Source organism: Thunnus thynnus, chromosome 10, assembly GCF_963924715.1.
Source record: "Thunnus thynnus chromosome 10, fThuThy2.1, whole genome shotgun sequence".
Taxonomy (NCBI): Eukaryota; Metazoa; Chordata; class Actinopteri; order Scombriformes; family Scombridae; genus Thunnus; species Thunnus thynnus.
The window spans coordinates 30,875,669-30,900,094 of record NC_089526.1 but is presented as its reverse complement, the minus strand read 5'-3'; the positions used below and the strand labels follow the sequence as shown (position 1 = coordinate 30,900,094).

Below are 24,426 nucleotides of genomic sequence, written 5' to 3'. Positions count from 1 at the left end.
GCTTTGTGTTCCTGCCTGGTTATTAGACAATGATAATGTTTATTACCTGACAAAACAGACTGTTTTATTAGTGCTGTCAATATTAACATGTTAGTTTTTGTGAATAATTTCACTTTAAAAAGTTGCACAACAGACTTTGGAGAAAACAAAAGCAATCTACAGTTTATGTGTCACAGTTGTGTTATTTACATGTGATCTACCGTTTCTAATGATGTTCAACTGTATGCTTAATCTGCAGGTGGAGGTAAATGTTTAACTTTTAACCAGCACCAGGACAAGGTGCTTCTGATAACAAGAATACATGCACTCAAAAGCTGCCTCGCGTAAATGAACGCCTGCCAGGCCACATTATCTGTGACAGTAGCCGCATCGTGTGCATGTTTACAGGCAGGTGATATGCAGACTCTGCATGCACAGTGGTCAATTTGTTATGTGCTCTGGTGAAGGGGTGCTTGATCAGTTTATCAATCATAACAGGCAGTGCTCATTTTCAGGGTGTGGTAGGCGACTAGTGGGGCCTGCTTTGGTTATTTTATTCCGAAAGTGGAGGAGTCCATTTCTGGAGGGGTAGCAGAGGGCTGAACCTAATGTGGTAGAAGTAGGAGGGGAGGTTTGTTTTGTTAGATGACTTGTAAACTACCCAAATGATGAAAATTATGACTGTCAATTGTATATCTGTACATGAGTAACACACTGCATGTGTCTGGTGAAATTTCCTGCATGTTTTCATATTGCAATATATATCGCAGAAAAAAAGATATTGCAATGTCAGTTATTCCAATATTGTGCAGCCCTGTAAGAAATTATTGCCTTCTAAACTGATGTCTAATTTTAACGGCCTTGATGGTTTTGAAATTCAACTGGCACTTTAACACATAGGCCTTGGTTTTGTTATTATTTCTGTTAGTGCATATAAGAAATATGCTTTTCAAGCTGACAGTCAATGGCCTTGATGGTTTTATTGGAAATCTGTAGTTGACAGGAGAGAATCTGTGTTCGAAGTTAAAAAGATGCTATTAAACAATAGTATTTGAATCTCATTCATGAGTAATGATTATGTAATGTAATGATAATTCCAACAAGTTTAACACATAAGATCTGTTAAGTTGTAGTAGTGATATGTCATTATGCTTTTCATCTGCCTTCCTGGAGCCACAAGCACATGTAGGTGATTGCAACAAACACATTATTATCACACACAAAATGACTTTAGCCTTGAGACAATTTTCTGATGACAAGCTCCTAATTATAGAAGCGAATGAAACAGCAGATGAGCATTGCTCATAGCCCACATACTTCAGAGCCTCAAGAGAGAGTGAATGTATCCACAGTTGGGATGGACCTGCTGAAAGGCTGCTTGTGTTTGCCATGAAAAACTGTAGCCCTGCCATATGCTGCCAGTGTCCATCACCAACATGGAGCATGAGCAGCGGTCAGCGGCCAGAAACCTTATCTGAGATTCATTCACAAACAAAGTGACTGCCCTGACAGAACTCCATGGGGGGTTGGATGTGTGTGTATGGGACCTTATCCTTGTGAGAACCTGTTTCAAATTCAGACCAGAACAGTTTGTGTAGCAAGCGTATGTTTCTGGCCCCTTGATGAGTTAGGGACTTCTGCAACAGTAGTGAGATCCCAGGTCCTTTCCAGTGACATAGTCAGCCAATTGGGCTCAATCACAGTACAAAGTGACATTTTTGTATTCAATCCCAATAAATGGGCAGTAGAACTTCTAAACACTTAAAAGAAATGGAGAAACCAAGTACTCAATTAGTTCCGGGGAACTGTTAAGGATACTTACTTACTTTCACATTCATTCACATTTGATCATAACGTATTTAGACGTTAATTGCAAAGATCTGGAAATATGGCAACTTTGCTGAAAAGGAGTCAGGCTCAGGTGTGGACCAAAGCAATTCCACCAAGACCCTTTAGAGGAGGTGGTCTTGGTCCGATCACAAACAAGTTCTGTAGCAGTTTGTTTGTGGTGGGAATGTAATGCAACCTTGATCTGACCCAACTACAAGGTGTAATCCGCCTGTTTGAGACTAATGGCTCTTTAGCCAGGTGCTCTTTGCATGCTGGGATGCGTACGAGTGAAATCAACAGTTGCTAGCAGCTAGCCGGAGAATGAATCGAGGTCTGACCTGGACTAACAAAGTATGTTGCCTTCTTCATTCTCATTCCCTCCCCAGACACATCTGATCAGTGAGAGGTGGTAACTTTCTTACGTGGCTTTTTGTGATGCATTTTGGTTCAATCAAATTTTTTGAGAATGAACAAGGATAGAGAAGGAACCCTCGGTTCAGTTAAACGTAACAAGTTTAATAACTTATCCACCTTCACAGTGTTCCCAGATCTTTACAATTTACGTTGACGGGTACAGTGCCATCATATCAGATACAGATTGTGACGGTTTGACTTGGATGAAGTTCTTGTCACAAGATGATAGATGAAGTGAAATGAAGTAAAACCCAGAATTATCATTGAAGGTGCTCTTGAAGATGAACACACTGATCAGAGGATAGACAATTTGTCAGTAGAACAAGGAGAAAAGTTGAGTTAAAAGCTTTTATTTGGGGACACATGTTAATAGTTAAAAATGCCATCCAGGTCTTCATCAGGATGGAGATAATAAAGTAAACATCATTACGTCACGTATCACAGTGACCATAGATGCAATGCAACACCATCCATCCATCGTACCCTGCTTATCTGGGTCTAGGTCACAGTGGCAGCTGGTTAGACCTTCGCCCTGGCCACTTCCTCCAGTTCCCTCTTGAAGATTTCGAGGTGTTCCAAGGCCAGGTGGGATATATAATCCCCACAGCGTGTTGAGGGTCTGCCCCAGGGTCTCTTTCTCTTCCCAGTTGGGTGTGCCTGGAAAACCTCCATCGGAAGGTATCTGGAAGACATTTTAATCAGATGCCTGAACCACATCAACTGGTGCCATTCAATACAAAGGAGCAATGGTTTTACTCTGAGATGTCTGAGTAATCCACAATAATCCTCAGTCTCATTTTTGAGTCACTACCCAAAGCGCATGACCATACATGGACATGGACATCTGGTCTGTATGAATATAAGTATTAGTTTTGGCCAAGTAAACTACTCAGAATCACACGTTTCATTTCGAGTCAGAACAAACAACATGCAACAAATTTGCTTAAAGGATGATGACAAGCACAGATAGAAAACATCATGGATAGGTTACAATTTTTCTTGTAATGTGTTTTGGTATAAAGGCCTCAGCGGGGTTCCTGCGACAAACAGAACGCCATCTCTAGTCTATGCGGGAGTTGCTATTGCTCACAGACACTGTAAAGAGCACTTTGGACGAATCAAGCAGGTATACCAAGCAATCAAGAAGTCCACTCTTGAAGTCAACAACAGCAGGAAAAGCTGTACATGATGTCGTTCGTCTGGTTACTGGTGTACTTTTTTTAAGGAGGTGAAGGAGGAAGTCATTGACTTGAGGGTACCACAGACCAATAAGCCGTCATCAACAAGGAGCTACGTGCAGGCATCCGCAGCCACAGACTGCAATGTTTCAGATTTGGAGAGGCAGCGTCTGTTCCGCGAGTCAGCTGATATTACGTAATTTCCAAGATAATATTGGAGATCGCAAGGACCACCACAAGAACCATGAAGTGGACGTGTGGCTTGTTTCTATGGAAACACTTCAAAACTATAGTAATGAGCAGGCAGCTGCAGTGGAATCAAACTTGTGTATGAAACTACAGCTTCTTCATTGCAGGACTACTGTATTGGATTACACTAAATTGAATTATAGTTTAGTATTTTTTCTGTCACTGAGCGTAGCTACAGCTAGCTAAGGTGCACTGATGTGTGTGTTTATTTTCCTGGGGAGTCGGTGTTGCTGTGCTGTGAAGTAACAGCTGCTGGGATAATGATGTGTGAGGAGTGAAGCAATGTGACAATGGAGCTGGAGGAATGTTGCAGGCATCCGGAGCAGACTGTTTGCCTCTCCCTAGTGTGCAGTTCCACCCTGCGCCTCACCACAGCACCGGGATGAGTGGGCCAGTCAGCGGGTGTGTGTGTGTGCCTGTGAATGTGTGTGACTAGGGTATGGATTTTTTGAGGTTGCAGATGGTCTTTTGAAGTTCGTTAGATGAATTAAGGCTACTGATGTGTGTGTCTCTGTGTTTTTCAATCCCAACCTGGGAACACATTGGAATAAACGGCAGTAGCAGCAGTAGTAATGTGTGTTTGTTGGTGTGCACAGGTAATGACCTGACTGGTTTCATGTAAGCTACAATAATGCAGAGCTCATTACAGTCCACTTTGTGTTAGGAAATGAGCTGGGACGATGGCAGGTGGTGAACATACACACACACACACACACACACACACACACACACACACATAAACATGAAAGAATCTTGGCTAGAAAAGAAGCACACATTACTCTGCAGACAGTTTTTTACCACTAAGCCAACCTTGATACCAGGCTTGATAATTAAGCATGTGTGCTTAATTGAACAAATATTAGGAATGGAAGTATTCAAAGTCTCAATGGCGACATTAATATCTAAGAAATAAAACTGCTGTGACTTTCTATGCAAACCCAGCTGATTCTCTGCCTGGCTCACTTCAGTTTGACCCTTTCCTTAGAAAATGTGGGTGCTCTTTTCAACTGAGAAGCCAAGCAGAGTGGTATTTACCTGCTCCAGTTCTTCATCCATATTAGATGTGAGTGAATGCAGCAGAGACACTCCAAAGGAAGCTTTGCAGTGCAGCCAAGTCTCTCAACTTTATCTCTATACCATTACACTACTCTCTTTTTACTGTGGGAAGGCTAAAGCCGCCCTCACCTATAAATCCTGTGTGTGTTTACGTGTACTTGATGTATCCTGGTTTGTAAGCTTTCTACCATAACCAGATTTCTTAACATTAGAACCGTTCTTCATTTGTTCGTTTGTTTGAATGAAATATTCATGTCCCTCAGTCTTTGACTCTTGCTAAAATAATGTTATATAGCACCCCTTATTCTTGAAAAAAGCAAAGTTGAATCCAGATTAAAAACACAGGCATTTATATCTATAATCGCCAGCAGGTAAAATTTAGCTGTATATGAAATGCATTTATTTCCGTGCGGTTCATGTTTAAACATTCTAAGTTGCTGAGTAACAGCATTCGTTGGAGTGTGCAATCTGACAATTAAGTCAAGTCATAACTAATGATAAAAAGAACAGAAAATAACCTGCATGAACGGAACCAAAAGAGAAATATATATTTTCATTATGATGTTATAATTAAAAAAAGCTGTAATGGTTACCTCAAGTTTCTTGGTGATGTTCTTTTATTCACTCATTGTTGAAATGCCTGAATTAATAATTGATTAGCTGAAATTGTGTGCTTGACTTTGTCATGTCCATTTTGCTGCAGTATTAAATCACCTATAAGTATGGTGGTTGTTTATTCTTACTATTATGGCTCATTATTGTCTATTTGGGGTATTTAGGCTACTGTGGTAATTTAAATAACTCATTATGTGATGAATGTTGTTTTATGATGATATCACACCACCCAAATATGCAAATATTTTCTTCTAAAACCCATTTTCAGTGTCATTTTAGACTGACTTATACTGACAGCCATGCAAAGCAATTAGTGTTCTTAAAGATACTTCTTTTATAAAACAAGAGGACCAAAACACAGCTGATAATTAAACAAACTAATTTTGTGACTTTATACATTCCCTTGTGAAAACAATGCCTTAATACAATGACTGCATTTCCAATACTACATTTTTCAGTATTAGAAATGCGCTAGCCAGATGTGTGGGTAAATTTTACCTGTTGGCAGTTTTAGGTATATAGTGACCCCTGCTGGTTCTAGTGTTAAAGGGGAAATATTATGCACACTTACAGGTCTATATTTCTAATATTGGAACATCTTTGGATGATTTACAGTTAAAAAGAACTCTGTCTGAAACAGTCTGTTTTAGCCTCTGTCTCTTTAAGGCCCCCCTCCCTAAGAGACCACACTGTTCAGATTTACGGGCATGTCGATCTGATTGTAGTATATTGACAATGTTTCATACTTCTTTATTGAAAGTAGTTCAACTCTATAGGATTCATTTATCACTTGTAAATCAACAATATGCAAGCCTCAGTCCAAAAATATGTTAGGGTGTTCGGGAAGAAATATGAGCAACTGTGTGTAAACAGAGGTTTTACAGGAACCAAGTTACCGCTATGCATGCACATAAACATTTAATGCATAGACATGAGATTGATCGAGTTTCTCGTCTCACTCTCTGAAAGAAAGCAGAACGCTAGAAGTCCTGCTACGCAAATAAATAAATGAATAACACTAACTGAGCTGGTATTCTAGCCTGATAAAGTCACATTAATTTTCCCTCAACGTCTAACAACAACAAGTACTGCAATTTGCCACTTTTGTGTTGTGGAGCCATACCCATCAGTCAAAATGTGTTTAGGATGTTTTTGATATCCTCTGTGGACTTATTTATAGAATATTAGCTGCTTGCAGGATAGTGTGAATCTCCCAGTGTGCATCTGCTGCATGTTAGAGAGGAGGAGAAGCAGGCGGAAGCTAAAAACTGACTTTGAAATCCAAATGAACTTCAAAAGAACAGAGGGCTGGTTCCCCTGGGGACTGAGGCTATTTTAGTCCTTCTCTATCCTTGTTCATTCTGTCCTCCAGATTCCAGCCCACCTCTTCCACTGTATATTTTGTGACCCCTGGTGTTGTGTGTGTGAGATAGTGATGTATAATTCACTGGTGACCTTCATCTAGGTATACCTGGACAGGATGGCAGGTCAACTGGTGAACCACAACAGATAAAGGCGTGTGTGTGTGTGTGTGTAAAGCCATAGCGTAGGTCAGGGCTTTGAAGTGGTACCCTCCTCTGCAGTGGGACCCGTGGGGTTTTGAGGGGGGAAGGTCAGGGCTCGGTATCCTCCACACCACCATCACATTGCTGCTAACTTACCTGCAGAACACTGTACAAGGTGACCTAAACGTCAAAGCACATGGAAACCAACAACTAAACCAATATCTTCCTATATCTCCATTTGCCCAGGAACCTGCACAAACCTAAAACTAAAACATTTCTTTACATACACCATGTTGAGCAAAAAACAGGAATAAGGAGTTTTCAAATAAATAGAAGGCAGTGAGCTGTTACACATTGTCACTTATAAATCAAAATACTGGATTTTTATCCAGTACAGGAAGTGGCGCCCAATCTGAGAAATTTCGGTCACCTCCAAAGTATGTGTGGGTGGAAAACTGGACTCCTACATTTTGTTTTTGTGGAGCGAGATGGAGGAACAGCTGATTAAGGTCCTGCTGATTACACAAGTTCGCTGTTTGGACTAAAGTAGCTGTGTTTGGTTTACTCTGCTTATTTGGTTTAGTTGTGATTCTGTAGCCAAAGCTACAGTTAGAGTTAGAATGGCTGTGTTACTTTTTTCTGTTGAATGTACTCCAGTTACCCTGGTGAACATCACATTTCATTATATCTAAACAGTGTTTCCCCTATAATTGTACAGGCCTGGTGGGCCACCGGGCCAATGAGAACCCCAATGGGCCAAAAAAATCTTTTTTTGAATGCCAAAAATAACACCAAATATCCTTTGGGAAATCAATAATCAATAGCGTTTGGGAGCCTCTGTGCGACATTATTCCGAAATGTGAGTCAACCTCTGTGTGGTTGCCTGGGAAACTCTTGATGTGATGTGAGTGCCACTGCTATCAGAGTCCTTTTTTAAATTACTGTAGAGCGAGCGTGTATGGGATACAGGTTAGCTAACGTGAGCATGGCACCACCTAAAAAGAGGAAAATCTCTAACGTGGATGACAAACAAACAAATATATCAACGTTTTTCTCCAAAACTCTGAAGTCAAGCAAAAATACAGAAATGGGAGAAGGGAGAGGGGCACTTTGTGATCACTTTGTTTTAAGTCTTGAATAAACCAAGCAAACAAAAATTTGAACGCAAATATAAATTGCAGGCCACTGGCTGTGCCATCCCGTGTGCCTCGTACCTTTAGGGTTTTTTCGGTGTGTACCACCAGGCCTGAAAAAAATGTGTGTCTATTTATAAATGTTTGTCATGGCTTCATTCAAACATGACGGGACCAGAAAAAAGCCACGATGCTCATGTATCTGGTGTACAAGAGGGGGAGGTGGTCCTGCCAAACAGTGATGAGTTAAAGAGTAATGATGTTAAGGAAGAAGAGTGTTCTCTTCTCTTCTCTCTCAAGCTGCATCACTGATGGATTTTAAATCTTAATTTGCCGTTGAAGCCTTAATTAACGACCATCATGAGCATGAGGCATGCCTGCCCCCTCTCCTCATAGTGAATTCACGAATACATTTTCATATCAGTTTCATCATGTATCAGATTGAGAAACCTCTTGCATATTTTATGATGTCCAACAGAACACAGGCATAGAATGACAAAACGTTAGAGTGTAAGTTAATTCCTATTTGCTCACATTTTTTGTTTTATTTTGTTTGAGTCTTTTGCCCCCAAACCTTGAGGGGACAAAAAACATTTTTATAAGAATATTTTTACATGAGAAGAATCTCCTCAACAGCTAAACTCTCACTCCAGTGTGATTTTGAGGAATGACATGGTGTCTAATAATTGCTGCTCCAGAACTAATAACAATATAATATAGATCTATTGTGGCATCACAGAATGTGACTGATAGAAAGAAGACAAATAGACAATAAAAATGTATCAAAAATCTATCCATCCTGAAAGAGAGCGCAGACGTGAAGGAGCAATAAAAACAGCTATAAATGTTTTCAATAAGATTTAACCTGAGCAGGTACACTAAGTTTGAAGTCCTTTTCAGGTTGAGGCTGATAGGGCAGATAGTAATAACTGTGGGCTGTACAGGACTATAACTGCATATTATTCCTAAATGAGCCAAGATGCACTGGAGACAGAAAATGAGAAAAGAAGAAGAAAAGAAAAATTGGGAAAGTATTTTAACAATTCATTCGTGATTCAATTCCACACACGAAATATACTAACACAGGTGATTGGTGGCATTATTACCATTTCTACAGTATTTAGAGCATACCATATTACTAATATACACTAAAGCTGGCTCCACAACAGCTGACCAATCCTTTTACTGTCCAATCAGATCACCTGAACAATCAATAAAAATATTCTGATTGACAGAGTGTTGCTGACTGGTAAAAAAAAAAAAAAAGTATCAAGCTGCTCTGAACTCCCTGTCTCCTCCGAGATGCATTGAATTGATTGGAACATCCTGGATGATGATGGTGGAACTTGATTAGTTTAGAGGATGGAAGAGTGAGGACAGGGGAAGCAGAATAAAAGCATCCAAAGTTTATGCCGCTAGCAACTAGCTACTGTGTGGGTTGAGAGGAGGGTCATAAAGCCAGGTCAAATGAAGCATGTATTCAGATCCAGCACCAGTGCAGGTTTACCTTGTGTCACTTTGTTGGTCTGAATAGGTAATTATTCTTGGGGGATAGTTTTACAGGCATGCTGGGAAATGTAGGAAGCTGAGTTGTGTGCAGACAGTTTTGTGTTACTTCCTCCAGACGTGCTTTGTTGTTTTTTACTTTGTACTACATCTCTCCATGTTTCAAACAGGACAGCCTCCTACTACTGTGCTTTCTTTTATAAAGAGTAGATGTTGTCTGTACTCACAACCCCACACTGCTGCCTCTACTGCACACACATACACACTCACACACACACACACACACACTCACACATACACACACACAGAGGACGCCTGCAGTGGAAATGATAGCCTCTCAGTGTGAACGGGCTGATGGGAGTCTATTCTACGTCAGATCAGTGTGTGAAAATTACAGTACTCGGCTGTGATGAATGCCAGCTGAAACTCCTTTCTCCTGTGGGTGTTCCAACACAAGGAAATGTTAAATACCCCCTCCCTCCTTCCTTTCATTTATTCTCCCCTCTGCCCCTCTTCCTCCCGCACACAGGGGACCAGCAGCAGGGCAGGAAGTCCTTTTTTACCAAGCTAAATGCTTTAATTAAGCCCTCAGACCACTTGGGAAGAGACAAAGAGGTAAAGCCATCAGCCTCATTAAAGCTCACTGCATCTACACTCCGCTCTACCATTAGCTACCATGGGAGGACGATCACCAGATACTTAATATCCTGGGTTTGTGTTACTGCATAGATAAATGCTAGAACAGGGTTCGGAATAACATTGAGAATCCCATTAAATGATTTTCAGAACCCTGGAAAAGGTTTAAAAATTCAGCACTTTTTTTTTGTTTTTCTCTTAAATCCTCATGATCATTTCAAATTAAAAGGTAGAGAAGGTACAAAACAGATGAGTAGTTAGCTGTAGTTTCACCAAAGATTAACCAGTTGGATGTAAAATGGCCTACGATGTCTGATTTGAATGGAAATGGGAGCTTTGGTCCTTAGGGTTCATCTGACTGATATTCCCGTCACACCATTTCTCACTGGAACCTCAAAGGTCTTCCATCATGATTTCCATTTGAAAAGGCAATCTCAGGCTTGTTGCGGTTGAATGTACAGAAATCCGTGCAAAGACTGGTCTGCCAAGAGTAGTTTACAATATAAAGGCTGTAATGAGTGAACAATGGGGAAAAAAGGTCCCAAGAATTTAAAGGGGCAATTCTTTGAGGTCTTTGTCAGGCAAACAATATTATTGATTGTGTTAACATTCAGCATTTCCCACCAAAATGTGTGCGTGTACAGAATCCTTATAGCCTGACGGACATGTTGAATGAATTTCCTACCTCAAAGCCACCTCATCGAAGCCATTTTGTAAATCTTTCAAAAGCTTTTTTTTTTTTTTTTTAACATTGACTTTGGGTGATCTGCTTCTTTTGTTGGCATGTTGCTACCTTTCTTACAACATTATGACTGTACAACATTACTGGCACCAACTGTTAAGTCGCCACCCTCTGCAGTCAACAAAATGTGTATCACGTTTTTATGGTGTGCGTTCTCGGGTGTATAGATATATAAACAATACATGAATTTATACAGGAGGTTATTCAATCCAACGTTATCATGTGGTGTTTAATGAACATGGCAGCTTCTGAAGGTTGCAAATGGTTATTTCAGAATTGCAGTTGTATTGTCTTATGATGTTCTACTGCTGCATTGTTACAAGCACAATTGTCAATTCATTTTATTTTTGTTTAATGTGTTCAACATTTAACAATATGTACTTTCCAGGTCATTAAAATCTCATCTCATCAGGTTTACATTCTATACATTGTTGTCTGTAGAGCCACGTGTCAGGAGCCAGGAGTCAGCTTTGTTTTCAGAAGCCTGTTGAAGGTCATTCAATGATAATGCTTTCTGAGACAGCACTGATGTGTTTGCTCCCCTCAGGCCTGGCCAGAGCCAAGTCGGTCCCCAGCCATACCTACTCCAATGAGGTGGTGACCCTGTGGTACCGGCCTCCAGATGTCCTGCTGGGATCCACAGACTATTCCACCTGCCTGGACATGTGGTGGGTATTCCTAACCTCTGACCCCCAAGATCCACTCATACCCACATCACGCATTCTTTGTATAATTTACCATTGATTAATTCAGGTAGTCCCATTAAGATATGGATCTGTTTTTTTTCTAGAGGGAACCCAGAAAAGATGAAGCTGAAAAAAAAACAATTTAAACAAACTTATTTGTAGCTTATAACCTGCAGGGAGTGTTCCATGCAGCCTGGTCCTTGTACAAATCTTAGTTTCTTCCTCTTATGTATTTTGCCCCCTTGGCCATACTTCACCTCCTGCATCGCCCCTCCCACTGACAGTGTAGATCTGAGACTAGAGAGGCAGAATTACACTCATTCATCATTTTCACACTCATTACACATCCAGATGGAACTGCTACAGATATGGATGAAACAACTGTGATTAACAGCTAGCTATTGCTAGCTTTTGAAATTTAAGTTTGTTTGTTTGTTTTTTTCTAAAAATGTTTAAGTAATATTGGCTAGTTTTCTGTAGAGAAAAATTTAGTTAACATTTATTCAGACATTACATTAGTAGTATAATACATTACTCAATATTTATTATGAAAAACTCTTGACTTTCAAAAGATGTGTCATATTTATTGATAACAGCAACATAGGTTTTATATGTAACTGATTTCAATACTGCTAACAGCACTGATCTTCAGCTTTTTTTTTAGCTAAAGTCAGCTTTGAAGGCTAACAGTACAAATTACCACAGATCCCTGAATCCTGAGGGTAGTGACTCAGAGCTTTTTAGGTGATAAATATAACACAATTCTAAACTCTGCATAAAGGTTTAACTTGGATATTCCAACATTTACTACAGTTCCTTACAACTAGAACACTAGTGGAGCTCAAAGAGCCGCTTGAATGATTTTCTAAATTATTTAGAGCTTCAGAATTTCCCCATTTAAAGTGACATTAGTATCAGTGGTTTTAACTATAATCCCCAAGTAACACTAATTAACATTAGTGTTAGCTCATTGTCCTTTGCTATTATTAGTAGCTAAAGTATTGTTATTGTCAACACAGATTTGCAGCACTGAAATGCAAATGAGTCAAGAGATAAATAGTGTCGGTAAAAATAGTAGGTACAAGCGAGCTGCTTTACATCCTGGAATATTAGCATACCATTAGACTAAATTATGGGTCTGATAATGTCTTTTTTTATTAAAATCAGATGTGATACAGTCAGCATTTTCCACCAATGGAATACCCATAAGGCTTCTTAATGACATATTGTAGAATTGCCGAGCACTACAGTAGTCAGAGATGTTGCATCTGATACTGGATCTGTTTGAGAAGGTCTGGAGTATCGTTTTAGATAATCACATTGTGGATGATATTCGCAATTAGCAAAGATATGGTTCCTTACAAACAGTAGTTCACCATAAACATGAAACAAGGCAAACTGGGCTTAGTAAAAACAAGTGATCTGCGATTGTGTTCCATCTAAAATTTAGTTTTAACTATTGAAACAATCTGACTCAGATGCCAAAATATGTCAACTTTTATCTGACACATCAAAGCAATAAAATGAGGCTCCTGTCTTTTCCTCACTTGAAAAGATAAGATTTTGAATACGGTTGCACAGAATTGCAGCAAACAGGAAATGGAAAATACTGTACTGTATGCCCCAAAGGTGGAGGAATGTGTTTACCCTCCTGGACCAGCTATTCTCCACCAAGTGTTCCTTCACTCTATTGCATTGCTAGGGATGATGAGGTTATGGAAAGCTTTTTTTTAAATTGATACCATGGCATCCTAAGATGAATGACATGAAAATAGCAAGGCACTAAAACATATTAGCCACTAGAAGCTTCTGTCCAACAGTAACAGTATTGCTGTTGGACTATCGGTTGAGCCTTGGTCTGGACAGGCAGTCAGCAGGGATATCCCATGAACCCCAGCTGCACTCTCCAGCATCCAATTAAAGAGCAGATGGGGGTTTGGAAGGTCTCAGAAGGAGAGGGATAGTGTGACTGTTTCAAGGGTATTTGCAGGTAGGCAAATCCACAGGGTGTTGTTCCATCCCACTGACAGTCACCCTGCGACACACACACCCACACATACACACTCACACTCACCCCTGGTCACTTACGAAGCAGTCTTCCATGAAGAAGCATCTCTTGCAGGACGGAAAGGTTGAGCAGATCTGTCTTCCTGCCACGACAAGCATCCATCACAGCAGCCTACAGGTTACAGGCTGCCATCTGTGAGGAGGGAGGATGTGATGGAAGGCAGGCGAGGAACTGCTCTATTTTTATCTTTGCACTTCACCAGGCTGCAGCTCTCACACACACATCTGTCAATCAGAGTCGACGCTGAAATCAGTAGACCAGGAGTCCGATCATGCACAGATTAACGTACACGTTCGGTTATGGTAGGTTCTACTGTAAAACATCTCCATCATAAAGAATAAGGCTAGAATTATTCTATATATTTCTTATTGTCAGTAAATCCCATGAAACTTTGGAAATCAACAATGTGTTAGTCCTTTTGTCAAAACCTTCTCACTCCCTACCCTGTCTGTAGCATTCAGTAATTTCATTTAATTTAATCAACATCTGGATGCTTTAGTTTTTATCAAACGTCAATGAAACAGCATTTGTTGGGGACTGTTTTCAGCTGTGGAGTTTTACAGATTTGGTGCTCTAGTATGGCAACAGGATGGTGTACATTGGATTTAGTCAGTATGTGCGTTCATGGTGTGGCTCCTTGATGTGTCTTTGGACAACAATGGACGTCTATGGCACAGAGGTATGATATATCAGGCTTTGAATACAAATAATTCTTTTAAGTTTGACATAGCAAAAACCATCAGTAAGTGAATACTCCACTGGAGTTTTAAACAGTACATCCTAAAGGATGATTATTAGACAATCACTTGTTAACACAGATGTGTTTTGCAGTGTTTAAATCCCTCTGATATATCTGTTGTCTGTATACAGCAGAGGTTTCTCTGTCGCATCACAATCTGTCGTCAGCCAGGTCTGCTGCCATCAGGATGGTTCATTAACTATCTGTGAGCAAACAGGCCTGTATTTACTGAGGCTAATTTACTGTGTACTAAAAATTTAAGGAGCGCAGCTGGCCCCAGTGACTCACTGAGTTACTGAGATCTTATAGTCAAAGCACCGCTAACATAACAGTCTAATTACAATAACAGCAGTGCTAAAACGCTGTAGACACATACTGTGTGCTCCGAGCCAGCGATTGTATTTAGCAAGAGGAACATAATGAGGAAGAGGACGATTACATTAATTAAATACTGAATAATTATGTAAAAATAATTTATGGAATTCTGAAAACATTTTCAGTGTGAGTGTAACTAACCTCTTGCATTCCTCAAATTACATGGTGGTTTTCTGACAAATAGGAGTGGACCCCAGAGTAGAAAATATTACAAAGCCATGATAACATAGAACATGGAAGCTGTCTGAACCTTACACAGATCCAGTTTAAGGACTGGCTGTCTTATCCATATCTATGGGCTGAAATTTATTGCTAATTTGTAATATTTTTTCACTATAGGAATTCATATTATATTGAGTTTGCCCTTGAATATTTTTAATAATAACCAAATAATCAAAAATGCAATTAAACCATCATAAAAACTCATTGGTGAAATTCTTTTGAGATCATGTTAAAAGCAGCTATAATCAATATTTTTATACTTGTAGACTTCATGATAGATATCACTTATAGTGACAAACTCACAACAAATGATCACAGACTCTGCAGCTCCCCTCGACTTAACAAAGCATTTTAGTGTCTTTCAGCTCATTGTTTTGGTTTTATGGCCCGCAACGCTGCTCTCATCAGCCTTGATTCCAGCAGTAGCAGGCAGCAAAATCTCTGATAAACCAGCTGTACACTACCTTACCAGTAGACAGCAGACAGACATAGCTGACAACTAGCCGGTGATCATAGTGGAGCATTTAGCAGCTAAAGAGCCAGATATTTTTCTCAGGAGTTAGTGGAGACTGTAACTGTTGTCAGGCAGGAACCTCAACATCCAGTACAACTAGACTGACAGCAAACCGAGAGAAAGCTCCAACCCTACAGATGAAAGTGGTATTGTTTTAAAAAATGACCTTTTTTCATTCTCACATGCACTCCTAAGCTAACTGAGCTGTTCTATACGCTCCAGTAGAAATGTTGGATGCCGAGGTCACAGCGATGTCACAGAGATAGATGGAGATTTTCATTCACAGGAATGTTAAAATGGAGAGAATATAGAAATTCTGAGGGGATGAATTTCTAGAAATCTCTCTGGCTCTCTGCTTGCATTGCTGGTGTTTCTGCTCTGAGAGAGAGTGTGCACTGAGCCAGAAAGTGAATCTGTCAGGAAACAATAGCCCTTTGACAAATGAGCACTGACAACAGTTTACACACACACACACACACACACACACACACACACACACACACACACACACACACACACCTCCTTCCTTTTCCTTTTTTTCCTGGACTTGATATTTCTCAGTGTAAAGGCCCCTCACAGGTTAAATTGATCCACCGATTTACTGATTTCAACCTACATTTACAATCTAACAGCCTTCAGGAAGAAAAGAAATCAATACCTTCTCAGAATGATTTTTACTTTGAAGCCTGTTGAGGTGATAAACTAAACAATGAGTGCTGTAGAAATTGGATTTGGATGTATACAAAGAACAAACCAGTCATTGTTCGATTGCAGTTGTCTTTTTCACTGATTATAATGATGATAATATTGTCTTGATCAAGTTGATGAAGATTTGTAATTGACTGGGAAGCTATATCATGTGTTCTCTCTTCAAGGGGAGTGGGCTGCATTTTCATTGAGATGATCCAAGGGGTGGCTGCCTTTCCTGGGATGAAGGACATCCAGGACCAGCTGGAGAGGATATTCCTGGTGAGTCACTGATGCTGTGTGAGTGTGTGTGTGTGTTTTCTGCAAGCAGCCGTTGTAGAAAACCTACCCTGCTGCCTACATCACTACTGCAGGATCTCCTTTCTTTCAGTCCAACTAAGTTGTTATTCAGTACTTGTGCCAAAATGAAACTTTTTTGGATACCTTAGTCTGAGGTAACAGAACAAGCCAAACCTCTCAAAGGCAGTAGTTTGTAATGTTGTCTGAACACATGCAGCCATACAGGACGTTTACTGTGATAAAATGTTTTGCAGGATAATTTTCATTCATAGTCTTGACCAGACATCTAGATTTGACCATGCTGAATGTCTGCTGACTTTTAGATGTGGTCTTAACAAGACACACTATAGGTGAACTTGGTGTCTATACTATATACTATAAGTGTCTTCAAATTGTATAGATTTGACCCTATTCGACCCTCTGAATGTCCACAAACAATCACAAGTGGTCTTGGATGGATGTCCAGATACTGAACTCTCCCAGACGTTTATATACTAAATTTTGCTTTTTTTCCTTCTTCTTAAAAATATCTTATCTGGCAGTACAATAATAATAATAGCACTTGCTGAATGCAAACTTGAAGTTAGGGCTGTAGCCAAATCAGAGCATTTGAGTCAGTTCTCTTTTAGTCCCTTCTTTCCACCCATGAATCCATATACTGTAGATATTTTCACTCCCAATCAAACTACAGTCCAGCAGCACACCAACAAGTCTCATGTTTTATCTGTAAGACATTTTAGTTCCTTTACTGACATGATCATCATCTCTAATGTAAAACATCTGACTGCCACACAATCAAAGAAATAAAAAGTGTGCATCTTAATCATGGTTCAGAAATAAAATCCTAACACACTGCGGAGTGTGTCTGCATGTCTGCTGACAGTGCTGTCAGCTGAAGTGTTGATCACACTGGATGGCAGTAGAGGAAGCGGTGCCAGCGTTCTGATCTGGTTCAGAAGAAGTCTAGCATCCATCGCCAGAGCTGAGAGGGGAAAGCAGACACAAGTATGAAGAGACGGAGTGTGCTTCTGCCCTCCTTTTCCACCACTCCTCTCCCTATTTATTATATACATTTGTAAAACTTTGTTCTTCCTGAAGGCCTGTGTTGCTCTGTGCACAGTGACACAGTCTCATTTCAATGCCTCATCTGAACCAGATGAAACACAGGGATCGCAGCATAAATGCAAAACTGAAAAATCTGTAGGAGCTCCATGATGCTATTGAGTCACCATGGATCACAATCCCAAAGAAACATGACAGGAAGCTTCCTGGAGGCCCTACCTTGTATTTGACAAGTGAACAATAGTGCAGTGGCCATTAAGTGATTACATATATGTATCTCTGCATTGGATTGTAGGATGTAGGCATAAATATTTTAAAGTGATGTGGGGTCTCATGAATCCTTTAATCGCCTCATCTGCCATCCCTTCATATAATTTCATCCCCAATCTCTTAATTGAAGCAGAGTGTGGCAGGGCAGACATAATGGATTCATATTCATAGGCTGGAAGGGGTTGAATAATTAATGTCAAAAATTACAGAGATGAGAGTATGAAAGGGTTCAACTGGGGAAGAAGTCAAGTACAGAGACAAAGCATTGTCACTGCTGTTTGGCCTGTGGGCTGAAGGCTAAAGATACGCATCTAAGAATGGATGGATTTTGGATGAAAGGATGAGGAGAGTAGGAGGAAGCCCTGCAGGCAGGGGGTCTCTCACAAAGCGTGAAAAGGGAGATGAAGAAAAATGCTTCTTATTGATTGTCTTTTATGCCAGAAGGGAAAGGTGGGGCTTCCTGTAAGACGCTCCAGCCCCAGTGATCCCAGCTCCCCTCTCAGACACAAAGACTCACCATGATAGGACGAGAGAGGAGAGAGGCCCAACAGTGGGATGGCCACTGGCCAGATTTCTGATGAGGCTCAGCTGCACACTGCTTCCCTACAGAGGCTTTCCAGTTTGGTCAGAAATGTTTTTTTGTTTTTTTTTAGTTTCTGGCGCCATCATATTGGTCCACCAGAGAATTGGATGTATGCGAATAATGTTTGCATAAATGACAACCAGAGAAAAAGAGTATGAAAGACAACACCTAAAGAATGTCAAATTCAGATTTCAAATTTAGCTTTATTGGCATGACCATAGTTCCGAACACTATTAACAAAGGAGGTTGTAAAAGTTGTGAAAGGTTTCAGATTGTAAGAAAAAATGACAATAATTATAATAGCATAATAATAATAATAGTATAACACTGAGATCTGTGATGCATGATGCAGTATCCACCCCATATACCACGATGATTTGTAGGCTTCCTTGTGTGTGAGCCTGCTGCTGATTTGATGGGCTGGAGGCATTGTAGTTAGGTCTCCATCTTTACACACAACCCGATTATAAGTTTATGTAATTGAATCATTATAATATGTAATGTATAATAGATATTGGCAGTAATTTGTAGCCCTAAACAAGAAACAACGATAAGCAAACATTAACAAACACTCACCGAACACTTTAGCCTCAGTTCTTCATGGCATGGATACTACAAGATGTTTGAAACATTCCTTTGAGATTCTTGGTCCATCTTGACATGATGGCATCACATATTTCTGCCGATTTGTCAGCTGCACATTCATGCTGTGAATCTCCAGTTCTACCACATCCAAAGGTGCTCTATTGGATCCAGATCTGGTGACTGTGGAGGCCACTGAAGTACACTGAACTCACTGTCATGTTTCTTTTTAAATTGTGGCCATAAAGGAATGCCAATTCCAAGGTGTGCCAAGAAAGCATTCCCCACACCATTACACCACCACCAGCAGCCTGGACTGTTGACACAAGGCAGGTTGGGTCCATGAATTCATGCTGATGACGCCAAACTCTGACTGTACCATCTGCGTGCCTCAGCAGAAATGGAGATTCATCAGATTAGGCTACATTTTTCCAGTCTTCAACTGTCCAGTTTTGGTGAGCCTGTGCCCACTGCAGCCTCATATTTCTGTTCTTGGCTGAAAGGAGTGGAATCCGCCATAGTCCTCTGCTGTTGTAGCCCATCCGCCTGGAGGTTCGACATGTTGTGGATTCTAAGATGCTTTTCTGCTCACCACAGTTGTAAAGAGTGTTTATCTGAATTACCTGTCTGTCAGCTCCAACCAGTCTGGCCATTCTCCTCTGACCTCTCATCAACAAGGCGTTTCTGTCCGCAGAACTGCCACACAATGGATTTTTTTTTGTTTTTTGCACCATTCTGAGTAAACTGTAGAGACCCAGGAGATGAGCAGTTTCATAAATACTCAAACCAGCCTGTCAACAATGATGTTGTTGTAAACATTACCTGAAGCTTCTGACCTTTACCTGCCACATGATTGACTGATGTACAGGTGGTGCTAATGTGTGCTCGGTAAGTGCATAGCTTGTATGTACAGGCAAATAGGAAATATAAATGCTTAAAATACAGGGTTGTGGTATGTTTGGTATATGTACACAAGTAGTGCAGGAGTGCAAGGCACTACAAAGATCTATCTACCACAATGGCTAGTGCTCTAGATTTATGGTAGGTCAGATGAAACAGTATTTTTTAACCTACTATTTGAGAAGTAAGCCTAGACTATCAAACCTAACCTAACCTTAGACACCACTGCTTTATATGAGAGTGAAGGACTGTACTTTAAGTTTAAACTTCAAGTTTCCGCTCTACTGAAAGATAATTATGCTCATAAAAAGCAATACTTTGAGCCAGTGCTGTAGATACATATACAGTACATATTTAAAAGTTATTACTGTATCAGGAGTCTCCATAAATGTTGACATCACATATCTCATTAATTGAACTCTTTGATATTCCTGCTTTTTTTCCCTGCTACTTTTATTCAAACCTACCTTTGTTTACAAGTCAAAACTATAAATATATTCCATTGCCTAGAAAATGTTGATGGGCCTTGCTATTTCTTATCCAAATCACATTCCATGTTTTGTATTAGTGTGTGTTCAGCTGTCAGTGAGAGGTAGCAAAGACAGATGAATATGGAAATGTGGAGGTATGCGGCTTGGCAAGGCGACGTGTGATCACAAAACTAGCCTACCTGTCAGAGTTAGCCTGATGTTGACATTTCCATCCACCCTGCTTGCTCTGCAGCCTGTCTGTCTGCTGCCGGGCTGTCAGATGGGTCAGAGTTTGGATGCACAGCCTCAGCGGTTCATGTGAAGGGCACCATCAATGAATTATGCAGAGTCAGAAACATCTTAAAGGCCATGTTGTTTGAAGAGAGGAAAAGAAAGGTCAGCTTCCATCACAGTTTGAGAGGCACCCTGCCAGGAGTTGAGTCGGCACATTGAACACAACGTCCGCAGAGCTGGAATGTCACTGGATGGCCCCGGAGTTTTTCCCCCTGTTAGCCAGCACTTCAGTGTAACAGGGTGTGTACATTGTTGCTGAAAAACTCTTGCCTTGCATGTGCTGCTGTCTTGGGGGCAGTGTTAGAGTGTGTGAAAGCTTGGTTAGCAGCAAAAAGTAACTACTTCTGGAAGTTTTGTAACATTTCATCGTCTGTTCTGATTACCAGGCAAACTGACTTTTGCACAGACCCACAGACCACCATGTGAACTTTGCTAAAAGAAGTCAGATACAGAGACTCAGTAAGCTGAAGATAACAGCATTGTATAGACTGATTCAGAAACATACCTTTTTAATTAATCCATCATCTTTAATCACAGGACAGACAGTAGGCTTCAGGCTATAGCTGCGCTCACAAAAGTCAATTGAAATTCAACAAATATAAGTTAATTCAAGATTCAGTGCAGCACACCGCATGCATCAGTGCAGGACAGTTTCCTGAGATTTCTCCTCGATTAATCCACCCTGCAGACTAGTGTGAAAGGATAATGCAGTTCATTCCATTTTGGGTCTCATATCAAACTTTTGGCCATCATTCCTGTTAGTTAAGACAGAACTGTACTCACTAAGTTAACTGTTGAGTAAGCTAACTGAGATCTCTGAGTGAGGTGACAAGTAAGATTCAGTCAGACAACCAGACAGGTTGTAAATAAACCCCCAGGTTAGTCAAACTTATTGAGAGGAAAAAATGAAGTGGTAGCCAGTCTCTCTAAACCGTTGGTCTGTTTCCAACGTGTCTGATCGTGTTCGTGTTCCATGTTGGACCTCACTGTGGAGATGTTGCCATGTTAACAGAATTTTGAAATAAAAAACTTACAAAAATAAGACTGGAATTGTCCTTAAGCAAGAGCAGACAGTGGAATCATTCTTTTCACTCCAGCTACTTTGACATTTTTCTTGATCAATAATAAACAGGTACAGCAGTCGCTGTAGGAAATATAAACATGCAGGGATATGAAACGCTTTTTATGGTCAACAATTTCAAAATCTGTTCATAATAATTACCTGACAGTGTGGCAGGGTGATTTGAATATTACATGTGCTGTTTCCCCCTCCCTGCTGTTAATTACATCTGCAAATACTTTGTATCTTTCAGCGCAGTCATTTGCTCTCTGATCTTTAATGTCCTGTCCTGTTAGACACCTTTTGTTTTAAACTATTTGTACATCCCTGTTTTTAAATGTATCAACTCTGTGTGCAATCAGATTTTTGTTGGGTGTATCTGTAGGAAGAATCTGAAAAGTTTGTTGGGGTTTTTTGGGGTTTTTTTGTTATTTGGACACAAACCCATTAACACCAACATTTTTCTTTACAAACCTCTCCTCCTCACTAATGTGTCCATTAACAATTAAACACTGAATTAGGCTTCTGTGGCCAATAAATAAATGAAAAAAAATCCTCTAGCTGATTTTCCGTTCTGTACTTGTTTGTTAAACCAGATATTCTTCACCAGGCCAATTCCCCTCTTCTACCCCGCCTCCACACTGTTATTATCCTTGACAGCATTAAGGCTGTGCCATTTCCTGGGCTTATCTCTGCCCCTACAGCTCTCTATGTACACGTCTGCGTGAGCAAGGCGTTAATACACACTTTTATTTATACAAAGTGTCTGTTTCTGATGAAGGCCGGCGTCTTTAGTAATGAAGTAGACGTGGTTCTCCGCAGACATGCGGTGTGTATGTTCATGGCTGCACTTTACTTTAGATAGGTGTTTAAGTGGTTGTGTCTTTCTATACCTACCTCTCCATCTTACACACACAAACAAAGACACACTCTCTCTGGGAATGTCTGTGTGAATTAAAGTTGTGGGCGATGAGGCCAGGTTCACTCTAGCTGGTTAACTAGCTGTCACCACACAAAAGATTACATCCACTGGAGGAACTGTATGAATATGGACAGGTCTATCTGCAGGAAATAACCTGTCAGTGCGTGCGTGTGTGTGTGTGCGCGTGTGTGTGTGTAACTGAAAAGACAACGAGCTGCCTCTTTATATTAATGTGAGTGAAAAATGTGTCGGTGAAATATGAACCCTGTCAATCTGACAGCCATGGATAATGTGATAGCTTATATTTCTGTACATGAGACTAGTTATTTACATGCAAGCATTGTTTGTGTTTACATGATCATAATAATCTTATTATGGTCATTAATCAGAGTAAAGCATTAGTGCAATTAAGATATTTATATGTTGCTTATAGGACGGCTGCATTAATATTCTTGTTGCCTTGCTGCACAGCAGATGAATGGCTATAGACGCTGCTTCCACATTACAATGTCACAGTTTCCCTGCAGTTTAAATACCTTAAACCCAAACTTCCTGTCATGATGCTATCATATACAGCAATCTTTGGCTATCTTTGAGCATGTATTTTAATTAAACTGTGCTGGTTTTTTATGGTAGCTTTAATAGAGCATGCACAAAAACGTAGAGCTATGCGAGGTTGCTAGGCAACCAGGGCAGACTTCAGGAAGCTACTGCGTCCAGCACATAACTCTCCCATAAAACCACAGCATGTCAGTTTAACACACAGTTTTTCTACAGATTTGAAAAATAAGATATAAGGTGTTAGAGGGTTATTGTTAGGCAGATTTTTTTGAGCCATTGGACAGAGCCAGACTAGCTGTTGTCCTGTTTCCAGTCTTTGAGTTAAGCTAAGCTAAGCTAATCGGCTGCTCATATTTACCGTACAGACATGAGAGTGGTATCAATCTAACAAACATGATTTTTAAGATATTTTAGAGTTTAAAAAAATCAGATAATGCACAAAAGCATAACATAAATTAACGTTTTTGATAAGTATCAGTTACATTTCGTTACTGAAGAGATCTGACCAACATGTGTACTGAGGGACATTATACAGCTGACAAATCAACTTGTTTTGGGGTTAGTTCACAAAATGTGTTCCCTCCTTTGCTTGTATCCTTTTTATCTTCTTTTCTCAGTCAGTACTGAAATAATCTGTTGCCTCCATCACTGGAGCCAGGTGTGAGTTCATGACATGATATGTTATGTGTAGTCGAGTCCAACATAATGTATCATCATGTATATCAAGTTGGCTGTGCATATTAAGAATAGTTGCACAAGCTGTCCTCACTGGGAAAAAAAAAATATTATTCACTCTAAACTACAATGAAACAAGAGGTTTCTGTGTAAAAGTGTATGATGCTTAAAGTTACATACCAGTATAAGAACCCATTGAGAAGCCAAGTGTATTCCTGCTATGAGCAGTAAGCCGGTGCACATGCGAGCTTATCTACCCTCAGGAGAAAGGGAGAGGCGGCTGGGGAGATAAATAATGCTATTTCACCAACAGCCGCTGCGTCTGTGACAGGAGCATCCATCTGCTGAAACCCAGACAGGATAGTCAGGGCTTACTGAACACATTCCACCCACTCGCAGTGGGAGACAACTGATCCACTTGGCTCTGGTTCTGATCCGTTTGACCCCTGCCTGGAGGTGACCCCAATCTGCTTGGCTGTGAAGCGAGGTTGGAGAGCAGTGCATGGTGGGACTGGGGGGGGGGGGGAGGGGGGGGGGGGGGGGGGGGGGGGGTTTGGAGCAAAGGAGGAGATGAAGGCCAGGGTCAATGCTAGGACAAAGACAAAGAGTGGAG

General features: G+C 40.4%; 1 protein-coding gene and 1 long non-coding RNA gene across 4 annotated transcripts in view; one reads left to right on the top strand and one right to left on the bottom strand.

Moving 5' to 3' along the window:
• cdk14 (cyclin dependent kinase 14) overlaps nucleotides 1-24,426 on the top strand; it is a 205,651-nt gene that overhangs the window by 105,142 nt on the left and 76,083 nt on the right. For all 3 annotated transcript variants that reach the window (XM_067602483.1, XM_067602485.1, XM_067602484.1), the window contains 2 exons: nucleotides 11,391-11,511; nucleotides 16,323-16,416. In XM_067602483.1, the coding sequence (XP_067458584.1) occupies nucleotides 11,391-11,511; nucleotides 16,323-16,416 (215 nt within the window). The remainder of the gene's footprint in view (nucleotides 1-11,390; nucleotides 11,512-16,322; nucleotides 16,417-24,426) is intronic.
• On the bottom strand, nucleotides 2,558-5,078 carry LOC137191971 (uncharacterized). The gene is made up of 2 exons (XR_010930471.1): nucleotides 4,686-5,078; nucleotides 2,558-2,905 (listed from the first exon to the last, which is right to left on the bottom strand). It is a non-coding gene; the product is annotated as an uncharacterized lncRNA (long non-coding RNA).